Here is a 14,777-nt window from a genome sequence, read left to right as displayed (position 1 = left end):
TAACATTTAAGTGGTTAATAGCTACGTCGATATATATTTAAAATATATATATATATATATATTATTCGATTATTCAAATTATTATTAATTGGGAAATTAATCCAACTGAAAATAAATGTAATAAATGTTTCAGTTGAAAATCAGTTACTTGTGCTGACTCGCATAGTCTAAAGTCTCTCTCTCACGTTCTCTCTCTCTCTCTCTCACACACACGCACGCACGCACACACACGCACGCATGCACGCGCGCGCACGCACGTGCAGTCGTGCACACACACACACACACACACACACACACACACACACGCACACAGCAGGTAGACATCCTGGTGGAAGAATGTGCTTCCACTCAGACACACCCCGCCCCAACATCCATATGGACTAAAACAGACAGCGCCAGCAGCCATAGGAAGAAACAACATGATGCACAAAATTACGCTAAAGTGCCCAGTGAGACCACAACACACACACACACACACACACACACACACACACACACACACACACACACACACACACACACACACACACACACACACACACACACACACACACACACACACACACACACACACACACACACACTCCCTACAGTCTTCATCACCTCTTTCTGGCATATTACAGTACAAACAGTCCACTCCCCAGGAGGCTAACAGACACATGCTACAGTGACGTAACATACTAGTACGTGTGAATAGGGGAAGGGAATCAACGTCATGTGAGAGTGTGTTGGAGGTTCAAACAAAGGTGCTTCTTGCATAGATTTGGCCCCTTTCCATGGCTCGGGCGCTTGAAAAACAAAAAATTTGGATGTTGATGCGAATCATGCGATGATGATGATTTGGAGGTCATGTCTTAAAGGTAGGGTAAGTGATATTTTTTGGTTAAAACAAAAAGTATTTTGTTAAAAGGTTAAAACACTATATTCTGATAGTAATCATTGCTATAGAGTGTTTGTTCAGTAACAGATGTCTCCCTGTCTCTCCAGCTCTTTAATAAACAGAAAATACATTTTCTGGTAGGTGTCAAAATCTCAGCCAATCAGGAGAAAGTACAAATTTTTAAGCTTCATTTGTATAGTGTTCCAGTTCCAATTTTGCATGCTCATTTCTTAGTGTCATCACTTCCAATTTCACTTGTTTAATCTATATCCTGATTGAGTGCTCTGTCCTGGTTGGATAAAATGAAAACTGAAACTGAAACGAAAATGAATTTTATGTGTTATAAAGAGCTGGAGAGACAAGGAGACTCCTTTTACTGAACAAACACTCTATAGCAATGAGTACTATCAGAATATAGAGCTATTTAACACTTATTTTAACCAAAGCAAATCACTTACCCTACCTTTAATTTTTCATGAGATGGTGGTTGTTCTAAGTCCTTGAACAACAATATTAATACCATAGTTTTGAAAAAGATATCACTATACGATCTGTCTTTTTGTTTACACCTTGTTTACACCTCCAAGTCAATGGCGGATTTGGTCATGCAGGTCATTGTCTCAAACAATAACAGTAGTGGAACACACACACAAGCACACAAGCACACACAAGCACACACAAGCACACACACAGGAAGAAATGCTCTCATATAGAAGTTCTCCTGAAGGTTGTCAGGAACTGAAGGAGACAGGCGTACTCTCTGAGCCTAATTCCTGTGCCTCATGAAGAAGATGGTGGTTTAAAGTTTAAGCCTCACGTCCGTACAGGTCGACAATCGCCCTTAAACATTATTCCACCACTGACAGGTTTAGATGAAGGGCTTCTACAGGGGTGAGGTACCACAAAGGCTTGTTAAAGCTAGTTGGAAGCGAGGTCATCGTTAATGAGAACCGAAGTCAACTCCCTCGGTCTCTGTTCAACCATAATCTCGCTTTTTATCGTACCAACACAGATGGCCCCTAAGTGCAGATCATCTACTTCTACATCTGCACTATAACACATCAGAACGACATCCTGTTTAATGTTGTTGCTAAAAAACAAGCAGCCGACGCCATCCAATTCCAGCAAGTGAGAGGTCCTTGCAGATCTCCAGTCAATGACAATTAATCACTCTCCGCACCAGTCCCAGAGCCACACTCATTACTTCTCTCACCACCACTCTTCAGACGGAGGGCAATCATGGAAGACCTGCCTACAGGTATGCGTAATAAGACCAGAACATAACTGTGTAATGATGCCGTTATGTTAGCAGCACATGATGACATAATGTGCTGGGGGGTGTGCTGCACTCATCCTCAATATTAGATGCCTGACAGAATTGGGTCTCAAAAGCAGGCATTGTTAATGTTTTGATGTTTTAAATATTTTGTTTTATGAAGAATTGGGGGAATTAGAGAAAAGATATTGATAACAAATGGCACTGGCTGGCCATAATAGTGAACTCTATGAATCAACTTGAAATTCTCCAATTGGACCCATCATGCATATTTTTGTCAAAAGCATGAAAAGCAGACTTCTCTGTACCAGGATGAATCTCATCGCTAGGATGATTAACTTAAATGGATCAGAATTGTTTTTTGGTGGTGTCCGGGTGGCACAGGGTTAAAGTTCCTGCCCACCACACACGCCCCACACACACACACACACACACACACACACACACACACACACACACACACACACACACACACACACACACACACACACACACACACACACAGTGCATTCGACTTGGTTTTTTATTTGTTACAGTATTTCTTCTTTATGGAGACAGGAGAGAATAAGACGGTGTGGGCAAAGAGAAGAGACTGACACGCAACACAGGTCCTGAGGCATATAGCAAACCCAATGGTAATGTGGCTGGGGGGGTTCAGCTGGATGGGCTGCCAGGTCATCCCATAGGCCGGGTGGGTTTTAAAGTTAGTAATTAACTTCCCAATTCTACCATAAGGTCATAAGGCTGCCAGTGAGATGGAACCATGGGTTTAGCATAATCTGCCTGCTCACTGACAAAAGAGACCCAGACGTCTGCCGGTGATGATTTCTCGTATTGCACCCGAGACCCGAGTGAGTTTTTAAACAGTCATTTACCAGCCAGTGGTAATCATGGTCGGGATCCCCAAGATGTTCCTCCAGCAGTTTAATTAGAGAGGCTTGCTTTGAAAGACAGTTAATCGGCGGAGAGGAAGGAACGACTCTCTTTACCTTATGTTCAAATGCTCAAGGAGGGTGCATTGGGTGTGTGCGTGCTCGTGTCTCTTCACTAAAACGTACAAGAAGGCTCGCACACGTGCCCATATATATATACGCAGGCCTGTGCACACCCACACACAGTTGCACAAGTCTCCTCGAGCGTAATGCATGCGGGAGACGAAAACAACTTTCTCTCTCAGACTCAAAGCAGCCATGTGTTGCAAGTGCTGTAACCTTGCCTGTTTCTCTTGTTTCAAGTTACTTTCCCTTCACACACACACACACACACACACACACACCCATATATATGTCTCCCTTTTTCACACACACGCGCGCACACACACACACACACACACACACACACACACACACACACACACACACACACACACACACACACACACACACACACACATCTCTCTCTCTCTCTCTCTCTCTCTCTCTCTCTCTCTCTCTCTCTCTCTCTCTCTCTCTCTCCCTCTCTCCCTCCCTCTCCCTCTCTCTCTCTCTCTCTCTCTCTTTCTCTCTCTCTCTCTCTCCTTCTCTTAAACACTACCAGTATACCACAACCGTGGAACAGCTGTGTATGGTGTATGGAGAGAGTGTGACAGTAATTACCTGGCTGGTGGAAATGGTGCTGGTGCATCCTGAGAACAAGCTAATAACGACATCTGAGACTGGAGAGCACACAGCCAAGTTAACAAGAAGTTTATATGCACTATATTTGGCCGTCATTTGGCCTTTTTAAGATACCCCGAATGTCGTCTCGAGCGCCAAACTTATTACAACTAAGTCCTTACAGACTGGCTGCAGACTCTCTTCTCATCCCACTGAAGCTGTTCCAGGTGCTTCAGGTGTCTCTGTCTTTTGCTGAGGCTTCCCAAGTATTTGAGCTTATACTTGATGGCTTTTAGGTCTCATTTACATACTTGTATGTCAGGGGTCTTCAACAGGGGGTCCGGGGACCCCTAGGGGGTCCTCAGAGTTACTACAGGGGAGCCTCCAAATCTTTGTGTGGTCTCCCCTATTCTGAGGTTCAAAAATGTTTTGGTGTAGAAGGGAAAAAAAGCAGTCCAAGTACAGAGCCAACGGTCAAATTTACAAAGTATTGAAGGTTTAAGTGGTTAAAGGTTTGAAAATACAAATGAATCCAACATATTAATAGAAAAGATAAGTCAAAAAACATACATTGTAAGGCTAAGCATGTATAGGCGCATTGCAATAGTGAGTGAACTGTAGGATAGGTACCGTAGAGTTGAAGAGCTAGAGAGATACAGGAACACAGTCAAATCCAGAGTGTCCAACTCAGACAGTGTAAAGATGTACCCATAAGGGCCTGTTTTTACACTCTCAGAGTTAAATGAACACTCCAGATTTGAATGTGTGTAGAGCTACAGATGGTGAGCTAAAGTTAAAGTCAGTGGTACGCCCCAAAAACAGCTCGGGTGAAGAATATGGATGCAAGATGATCGTACTGAATGTGACACTTGTGTCACATTCGGTACACTCATGCAGCATTATGTCATCGTCAGTGACAGTGGAGACTGACATAACTGCAGAAGGAGGCTGATGCTTTGACCATGGTGCAAGTGGAAAGCACCCACAGGGCTCGACAGGCCACTTTGTGACTGGAAGCGTTTGGGTTCGATCCCTGTATTGGCCACAGGACAAATGAGAGACGCTGGCCGTGGCCCCATATTGTTGTGGAACGGACCCTATACCTGGACCACCACATGGGTGGCCATCAAAAAAAAAAAATTAACTTTCTGTAAAAAATTGCAAAAATAATCAAAAATCAAGAAGAAGGTTGTATTTGACATTTTACAGGTACAAGCAGCAGCAAGTTCAGAATGGGGGTGGGGTGGGGGGGTTAAGCTTCAGGTCAATAGAATGTACAATACGGTACTACACATAGAAGGCATGTACAGCTTTACATTCACTCAATATTTGCCCTATCCATACGTGCGTTCTGGTGGTTGTGTACAGTCTGTTTCTTCCATCGTGTATAGTAACACGGTGCATGTAACAGAGTTTAAATGAGCGCAAAGTATTACATCATTGCCCAAAACAAACGTGTGAGAACCATCGATCTCCATGGATATTATCAGTTCTTTCCATCAAAAGCAAACACCACTCCCTGGAATGAAACGAAAAAACACAGAGAGCCGTTCTGCATTAAGTGGTTTCCAGGTCGATCTCAGTAAACGTCTCATGTTGTCTTAAAGACATTATAATCTCACAATCCATGCTCAATATATATCGTCGCCCTCAACTCGTCCATTTTTGTCTTAATCCATTGGACAATTCAAGCTTAGTAGGAGCTTAGGAGTCGGAAATGTATGTGGTTTTGGCTTAAGCCGAATTCTCCGTATTTCTGCTTAAATCCATTTGTCCGTTCTCACAAGTGTCACTGAATGTGACACTTGTGTCACATTCAGTACACTCATACAGCATATGTCATCGACAGTGACAGTGGAGACTGACTAAACTGCAGAAGGAAGCTGATGCTCGGGAGTCAGAGCTTGATGTGGTTTTGGCTAAGGCCGAATTCTCTGTGTTTCTGCTTCCTTATAGGTGATTTCCTTCACTTCTTTGTGAACAAAGAGGAGACATTTCACGTTGTTGTATTGACCGCAGAGTTACCCCAGCCCATCACAAAATGTGAATAGGAGATCATAAGCCTGTTGTGTCCGGCAAAATCTTGTGTACCACAGACATACTGTACAATATATAATTTCCGATGCAGAAAGGTTTAAAAGACGGTATAAACAACAAAATAACTAAAAGAAGAAGCACAGCTTTGGTGGACTACCACTCGGCAGCAGCAGCAGGGGCCGCACCAGAAGCCAGTGCTGGCACAAATTAACTGTGAAGTTTTAAGTTTATGTAGCAAGATGCATATAGTAGTATTCTCTTCCTGTTCCCTATGCGAGAACTACTGTAACCATTGTGAGTTTTAAGTGACTATATAGGAAGCTTTTAATAGGCCTCAAATGGCAGCATACAATATTTCCAATGTGAAACTATGTGAATAAATTAAAATGCATGAGTCTGAACAGCACAGAAGACAGGAAAGTACTTTCTTTCTGCCCGCACAGTGTGAGAGAGGAAAATGGGCACGCTCAGAGCGAGCTTATAGAGTGAGATGCAAATTCATGATTTGATATCTTAGATTGTGGTGCTAAAAGGCTAGACGCACACTGTGCAGAAAAAAGTGGCTGCTAAGGGTGAAAAAGGAGAACAAGCAGCTAAGCTAAACCTTGCTGGACCTCCACTGCAGCTCCATTATAGACAATACTGTGTTCTCTGGACTCCCACGGAATACAAACACAAACTGAATCTGCTGTTTGGCAATTTATGACTGAACAGTAATTATTGTCTATTGTGTGGTTGGGACCATGGACATAATATATAGATGCCACATTGGCAACAGGATTGTACGTCAACGTTGCTGACATATTGGTCAAGGGTAAGTTGTCATAACTACACTGTAAGAAATATGCCTGAGTCTTATATAAGTACCTGGAGACTTGAACTTTGTTCTGTTTTATAACACAAATGTTCAGACTGCTACACGGCCTTCGAATCTAGTCCTATATTGCGCTGATCAGAGCGATGGTCACTGGGTTATGGCCATTTGAAGTGTTAAACTCAGCTGTAACACTACTGTAGATACAGCAGTGGGGTTTTTTTTTGTGTAACTATTCTCATGCCAGACTCCTGAACAGTGTTTGTGCCACGTTTGGTGCAGATTGAGCTGCCCGTGGGGAGGGGGAGGGGGGAGGGGGGGGGGGGGGGGGGGCACGCGGGGGGGACAAACCGCGCGACAGGACGTGCAATAACCCCAAGTTCTACTTTCTACTTTCGCCTGCGCCCTTCCCCGGGTTTTACTAATTGTCAGAAAAAGGAAAGCTGCAAGCTACAAGTTTACAATGTGTCACTTTGTGACACATTGTAAACTATACTGAAAGTATAAAATAAATATGCTAGTAATTTATTTGTATATTTAAGTTATGTGTCACACATGTTTTTATTACAAAATTTGTATTATTTTGTTCCAATGTTCAATGCGAAAAACACAATTAAATCGTCAATTTCAATTATTTGTATGACAATTAATCGTCAACTTAAATTTTGTAATCGTGACAGCCCTAGCCAACATGAATCTGTATTGATGATGCCTGATTGACTTCCTGATTGTGGAGTGTGTGTACCAGTCTGCACTTCACTCCTCCACTCAGGAGTCTGTTTTTTTGTCACTTCACACTCCTCATGTTCTGAAGGTCTTGTTATTGAAAGCTAAACAAATAAACCACTGGTGTTTGCAGTATGATGTTGCATAACATAGATTTTTTTTTTTTTTATGACTGAACAATTCAAAATGACAGCAGAAACAACTAGGAGCGTCACTTTCTCTCACATTCACAGAGTGGGAAATGTTTTTGAGGGTAGGCCAAGTACGGTTGCGGATCGATTTGAATGTTTTAAAATAACTTGTTAAAAGCAAGGCCAGGGAACGCAGGAATACATTATTTGGAATGAACAATGAACCACGCTAGTGAGCTTGTACATCTGCTATTTTTGAACATTTTTGAAAAATCTTTGAAAGTGTGAGAACTACTGATTAGAATGGGCCTCAGGTCTTAATGGGTTAACCCATTAAGACCGGGAACGCCTACTGTGTCATATTAGATTTTTAGCCATAAACATTATTTTATACTTATAAAATACTTATATATAGTTCCCGGTTTAAATGGGTTAAGGAAGAAAATTCCACAATGTATCCATTATGAAGGAGCACCGGAGACTGAATGCACTGAATGCACTGATCAGCTCTATGAGTCTCACAAACCAGACAACACCCATGGCCATATCTCAAGTCAATGTTTTAGAATTCAGGAATGAGAAAGACTTCATAGAATTGCAAATGTTTACTGTGTTCACCGAATGTTTACTGTGCCTTCCTTTTTGTTGATTTGATTGCATGTTTTTATAGGTGTTTCTATAGGCTTTGTATAGTGTATTGGTTCCACAAGAGAGTTTCTAGCATGCTAGGTGGTTTCAGGGAGTTACAAGGGTCTGTAAATGCATTGTGTAAACTTTACAGCAATGTATTGATTTGAAAAACAAAATGTACTTTTAAAAGCATGTACTTTTGAATATGAGTTTTTTTATTTATCAATTCGACTTTTGTTATAAAACAGAACTAAGTTTTTGTCTCCAGATACGTATATAAGACTCAGGCATATTTCTTGCAGTAGAGTTATGGCAAGTTACCCGGACCAATATGTCAGCGACGCTGACGTATGATCCAGTTGGCCAATGCAGACAATATTATATCTATGGTCCCAACCACACAATAGACAACAATTACTGTTCAGTTATAAATTGCTAAACAGCAGATTCACAGTCTGTGTTTGTATTCTCTGGGAGTCCAGAGAACACATTATTGTCTCTGATTGATCTGCACTGGAGGTTCAGGACCGTTTGGCTTTGCTGTTTGTTCTCCTTTTCAATAGCAGACACTTTTTTTCCCCAGTTTTCATCTAGCATTTTAGCACCACAATCTGAGACATATTAGTATTCTAGTGGGCTACTTTAACTTGAGTAATTTTTTTTGACTGAGCAACATTTACTTGTAGTTGAGTAATATTTGACCAGGAGTATCTATACTGTACATTGACTCAAGTGGGGATGAATACATTGTCCACCACTGGCCACAACATAAAAATGAGGACAAGCACAGTGTGTATGATTCAATGCATAGCTGCTTATTTGCCTATGGAAGCAATGAAGCAGTCAGACCAAACCTTAATTGGCAGTCAGGTCAACTATTGCTCGGCAATGCAGCTAGCGAGAGAAAGGAACTATCTAAAAGGCACTGAATAAGGCATAATACTCTGAGGGTGTTTGACTGTGAATGACATTGACAAAAGTGTTTAAGTTACAATGTTCATTATATAAAGAGCCCAAGAGCTATTTATGGGCAATTTTGTGGGAGATAGACATTCTGCCAATACAAACTACAGGCACAAATTATGTCCTCCCAAAGCCTAAATTAGAGCATTCTTTCATCAAACACGTTAAAGGTGGAATAACAACCACTAGGTATCAGGTATAAAATGGGTTCCCTGCTGTGTAGGGCATCAATTGTTGTTTAGTTAGTGTGTACACAATGCAGTACAAATTGTGCCCTTAAAATTGTGGGTTTTAAAGGGTTTACTTGTACACCACTGTTTGTTTTTGTTTGTATCTATCAAAGTGACGTTTTTTATGCTTGAGGTCAGTTGGGCTAAAAGAGTTCCTAATAGAAAATCTAATCCAAACAAATAACCCTGCAGCAAATTCTCATTTCCACCGCATCCATTATTCCAGTAACCATCCTGGCTTCTGGTCCTGCCACTTGGCCCTGGGGCGCTGATGATGTCAGAGACATGATCTTGCAGTGATTTCAGGGTCTTCCCCTCCTATTTCTACTTGGCCATTCTATCACCACCCAATTTGTCCCGTCAAGCACTGCTGCCTCTCAGCCCTCACCCAATCTTATGGCTAGGTCGTTGTTAATTTCTGCCGTCCTCAAGGACAGCGGTTGACTTGCTGGGAGCACGGGACGATCCATTTGAGCCGGGTATAGCCACTATAGCACTGGTTCTCAAAGTGGGGTCCGGGAACCCCCAGTGGTCCTTGAGGTGGTTCCAGGGGGTCCCCAGCAAAATGAGTAACAGTTAAAACACTTAAGCCCTATTTTATTTTTTCTGCTATAAAAAAAGCCGATCAACAAGCTCATAACGCATCACGATGCAAATTATCGTGTGTTTGTAGATCTGCTCTTTCTTTTTTTTCATGTTTACACATTTCAACAAATGTTGTCAAATTTTCTCTTCTGGAAGTCCCTGGCACAAAATATTATCAAATGGGGATCCTTGGCATGGAAATGTTTGAGAACCACTGCACAATAGCACTCTATAATTCCCCCTGGAAAGCTATTAGAATGGAGCACCTGTCCAAGGGACAAAATGTCTGCTTCTGCGTTCCTACCTACAGTACCTGAGCACGTGGGTATATGCACAAAGTGAAAAAAATATTTGTTTATAGGGAGACCGAAATATAGATGCATGTCTATTGTTAGTGTCGTGATGCACACAGTCATTTATCAAGTGGCACAACCGAACTAGAGCAGGGAGATGTTGCAGTGAGGGAGGGATAGGAAGAGAAAGGAGATAGAGAGAGAGGAGAGACATGCTGACAGATAGACAGAGACAGGGATGGGGACAGGGAGAGACAGAGATAGAGACAGCTGGAGAAAGAAAGTGGAGACAGAAGGACAGAGACAGACAGAGACAGAGACTGCCTATAGGTTACAGTACTTCCTAATAGTCAAACATAATTTTTAAAAAAGTATTTCAGTTACAGAAATATTTACCAGAGTTTATAGCCTGGCTTCAACAATGTTTTCCTAAACCACTTTCAACCTGGCATCCCTATTTGGAGAATGTAATTATTGTCAGCATTTGTTATGAATTTTCAAAAACAGTGTAAATAATACAATCTACAACCTCACTGTTGTGTGACAAAGTATAAAATAGGAATTAAGTGGTTAAAATCTGACCACTGACTCCTTCCCAAAGTAGCATAGGCTAATACCCAACATGATGCCCCATGAGAATTTTATTGCAGGTTAAAATCAAAATGCAAAGACGAGGAATTTATTTGATCATCTATCTAAAACCAAGCTGCAACACTACACTTCACAACAAAAGTCGTTAAGATCAAACTCCTAACATTTAATGTGATCTTGGTGTGACAGTAGCCTACACAGAAAGTGTACAGAAGCAGACTCAGCACTGGACTTCAAGGGGGAGAACTATGTAGGCAGTCAGTTGGTGTAATGTGGAGCGACAAAGCACTAAGAAACACTTCATTTGCAGGTCTGTGGTACAGAGGTTGCTCATTAAACCGACTCTGAGAACTACAAAAGAGAGAGGGGCGCATAACGTGTTCATATAGGCCAGTGGTAGAAAAAGTACTTTTTTACTTAGTAATTTTTTTACTTAAGTAAAAGTATCAACACTGCAATGTAGAAATACTCTGTTACAAGTAAGAGTCTGGAATTCAAAAATGTACTTAAAATACCAAAAGTAGAAAGTACTCATTATGCAGAATGTCCCATTTCACAAGTTTTCAAATGTATAAAACTCTAGTAAAATAGCAGATCTACAAGCTCACAATGGCTTGCATTGTGAGCTTGTAGATCTGGCTATTTTCAAATGGCCGAAATGTATACAGGGCTGAAGTGGTTAATGTATATTTTGTAATCAAAATCAAAATCTACAAAGTAACTAGTAATTTAAGTTTTCCAATAATTGTAGTGGAGTAAAAGAACAATATTTGCCTCTGAGATGTATGGAGTAGAAGTAAAAGTAGGCTACTATAAATTGGGAAATACTTCAGTAAAGTAAAAAATCAAGTACAGTACTTGAGTACATGTAGGCCTACTTAGTTACTTTACACTACTGATATAGGCTAAAAGCTATGGTTTAATGCCATTGCCCAAAGCTAGCCAATTAATTTTCATAGTGCCTCTCTCTGTGCAAAAGGCAACAGGAAAATCGCACTCACCATGGGACTTGTCGGCCAAGGATCAGCAGTGATAATAAATGTTCAGGCTTCACGTGGTTCAGATGTGTGGCACAAGACAAAAGCAGTGTTCATTTCGTCGACTAAAACCATGACGAAAAATGTTGATCAACCACCTTTTTTCACAACCGAAAACTAAATAAAAACTAAGCTATGATGACTAAAACTATATGACGAAATATATTGACTTGATTGAATTTTGTCAGCAAATAAAAACGAGACTAAAATGTTAGGGAGGGACTCGTGGAGAAGAGATCCAGTAGGACTAAAAGAGAAGTCATGTTATGTTTGGTTGTGCTCAGGTGAAAATAGCAGATCTACAAGCTCACAGCCTTTTGAGCTTGTGGATCGGCTATTTTCAGCGTGCAACCAAGTGTAAAATCAGCCATCAAACGCCATCAAGGCACCGCCAAATACATTTTAGGCAACAAAATCAGCTGTACATTTAGCCGACTAAAATCTTATGGTATTTGGTCGACTAAAACTAGACTAAAACAAAAACCCGCAAAAATACTAAAATATGACTAAAACTAAATTAAATTTTATTCAAAAGACCATGACTGAACTGAATCTAAATTTGCTGTCAAAATGAACACTCATTTGGAGCGCATGGAGTCAACTCTGTCACTGTCCTTGGTGCTGAAAATCTCAGATAGAGAAACTATACCCTTGGCCACTGTAGACGCGGAGCTTCGTTGTGTTTCTTTAACAGGACTTTCTTTGTCTTAAACTATCAGTGGAAACAGACGGGCCTGTGATGACGCCTGAAGGTGTTCAATAAAATACATTTGCAGAAAAAAAAAAAAAATAAACACGCAGAAATCTGCACTAGAAAAGGGGGTGAAATTTGTTTTTTTTTCTTTGTTCCATCTTTTTTTTTGTTTTACTTACAGCTACAGCTTTTAAATTACAGCTTTAAGAGCTATGTCTGCATGGTTCACTGTATCATCATGTAGCCTAACAGTCCCAGGCATTCACATGCTTAACTGATAAATTAATGCTCATTTGTGTTAATCTAATGATTAGATTCTAATCAATGCTCTAGTCTAGGCTCAGATACATTTTAACAAAAAAAAGATGGAAACAAAGCAACCGAGAGCTCCGTTTCACATAAACTCTTACAAGTATAGGCTACTGAGACGACTATAGAGCAGGGGTCTTCAACAGGCGGTCCGTGACCCATAGGGGGTCCACAGAGTTACTACAGGGGGGTCACTGTAGTGTTTGATATCCAGTTTTAACATACAAACTCACGGAGACACGACTGCCTTTCACTGTCTTTACTTGTGTCCTGTTTCCAATCATCCAACAGCTGTGTGCATGTAATCACATACAATTGTCTTCATTACATACACCTGTGTCTTACATCCTGGTACATGCTCTCCACATACAATCAGTGGCACTGGACACTACAGTCACCAAATCTTTGTGTGATATATATATATTTTTCAACCACCTGAGTCATCCCTATTCTTTGGAGAACTTTAGCCAAAAATAGCAGATCTACAAGCTCACAACCCTTGCGCTGCGAGGCATTGTGAGCCTGTAGATCGCTAATTTCGGCAAAGAGGTTTGGTGTAGAGGGGGAGAAAAGCGGACTAAGTACAGAGTGAAAGGTCAATGTTACGTGGTTAAATGTCTGAAAACACACATTAACATGAATCCAACGTGGCCTACACTGAAATCTATGAAATCTATGAAAAAGTGTAATCTGCAAGTAACACAAATTGTTATGTATAGGGGGTCCCTGCTTCATCTCTCTCTCTCTCTCTCTCTCTCTCTCTCTCTCTCTCTCTCTCTCTCTCTCTCTCTCTCTCTCTCTCTCAGCTAGGGGGTCCTTGGTCTGGAGAAAACGTCGAAGACCCCTGGACTGTAAAAAGTCCAAGCCTATCACCAGAACCCCCCCCCCCTTTTTGCTGATGTTTTTGCATAGTAGTGTATATCTGTCATTAATTGTTTCTATGAATTGAATAGGGCCCCATTGGAAACAAGCCATGGTGCTTTCTTGGGTTTTAATCCTTTTAGCTGACCTTGCATAGAACTGTATACTTTCCATGCTTTTTTTTTGGCAAACTGTTAATAAAGTATTCAATCAATCAATCAGTCAGTCAATAGAGGGTGTGAAACAAACTTACGAGTGCCGTCAAAGCGCGTGGCTATGGTGTCCAGGAAGGTGTTCTGAGGCGCTAATAATCCCTTCATCACAGGCATTTTCCTTGCTTGTTGTCGGAGTCCCCATCAAAGTTACGGAGGAGAAGGTTCGAGTCGTTCAAAACGTGTGCGAGGCTCTCCCATTAAACGCCACCAAACCGCGTGTATAGGCTCGGGAAGATGCCCGGTAAAACTCGGCTCAACCAGATCCCTGTGATCCACTGGGAGAGTGCATGCGATGCGCGCTCCCGCGTGTACCACGGAGCCCTGTGTTGTTGCGTGTGGAGGGAGAGCAGTGGTGGAAAAGGTACTCACATTTGTTTACTTAAGTAAAAGTATCAATACTGCAATGTAGAAATATACTCTGTTGGAAGTAAAAGTCCAAAATTCAAAGTTGCTTGAGTGAAAGTACAAACGTGTTGGTATCAAAATGTACTTAAACTACCAAAAGTAAAAATCCTTTCACAAGTTATCATAATTATGTATAAAACCAAAAAAACGGTATAGGGCTGAAATGGGTAATGTATGTTTTGTAATAATAATCAAAATCTAGTAGGCTAACTAGTAACTGAAGTATTCAAATAATTGTTGTGGAGAAAAGTATAATATTTGTCTCTGAAATGTAGTGGAGGAGTAAGAAAAAGTACAGAAAAATTGGGAATACTCCAGTAAAGTACAAATAGTTACCTCAAAATTGTACTTAAGTACAGTACTTGAGTAAATGTACCTAGTTACTTTCCACCACTGTCCGCAGGTGTGGTTCAGGTGAAAGCCAGGGAGACTCTGTCAGCGGTGCCATTATTATAATGCAGCTGGATTCAATGATCGTCTCTCCACAACGCGCAATGGTATATTA

At 41.1% G+C, this 14,777-nt stretch overlaps 1 protein-coding gene across 1 annotated transcript in view; it reads right to left on the bottom strand.

Annotated features, from left to right (window-relative positions):
- kcnh8 (potassium voltage-gated channel, subfamily H (eag-related), member 8) overlaps positions 1–13,987 on the bottom strand; it is a gene marked incomplete at its 3' end in the record, with an annotated part of 87,354 nt that extends 73,367 nt beyond the window's left edge. Inside the window, exon 1 of the mRNA XM_084080380.1 lies at positions 13,906–13,987. Coding sequence (XP_083936506.1) covers positions 13,906–13,981 — 76 coding nt within the window. The 5' untranslated portion in view covers positions 13,982–13,987. The remainder of the gene's footprint in view (positions 1–13,905) is intronic.
- Between the last annotated feature and the right edge of the window lie 790 nt (positions 13,988–14,777).

This window comes from Gymnoscopelus microlampas, assembly GCF_963454915.1.
Source record: "Gymnoscopelus microlampas genome assembly, chromosome: 15".
NCBI lineage: Eukaryota > Metazoa > Chordata > Actinopteri > Myctophiformes > Myctophidae > Gymnoscopelus > Gymnoscopelus microlampas.
The sequence above is the reverse complement of the archived record's forward strand: the minus strand, read 5'-3'. Positions and strand labels throughout refer to the sequence as shown.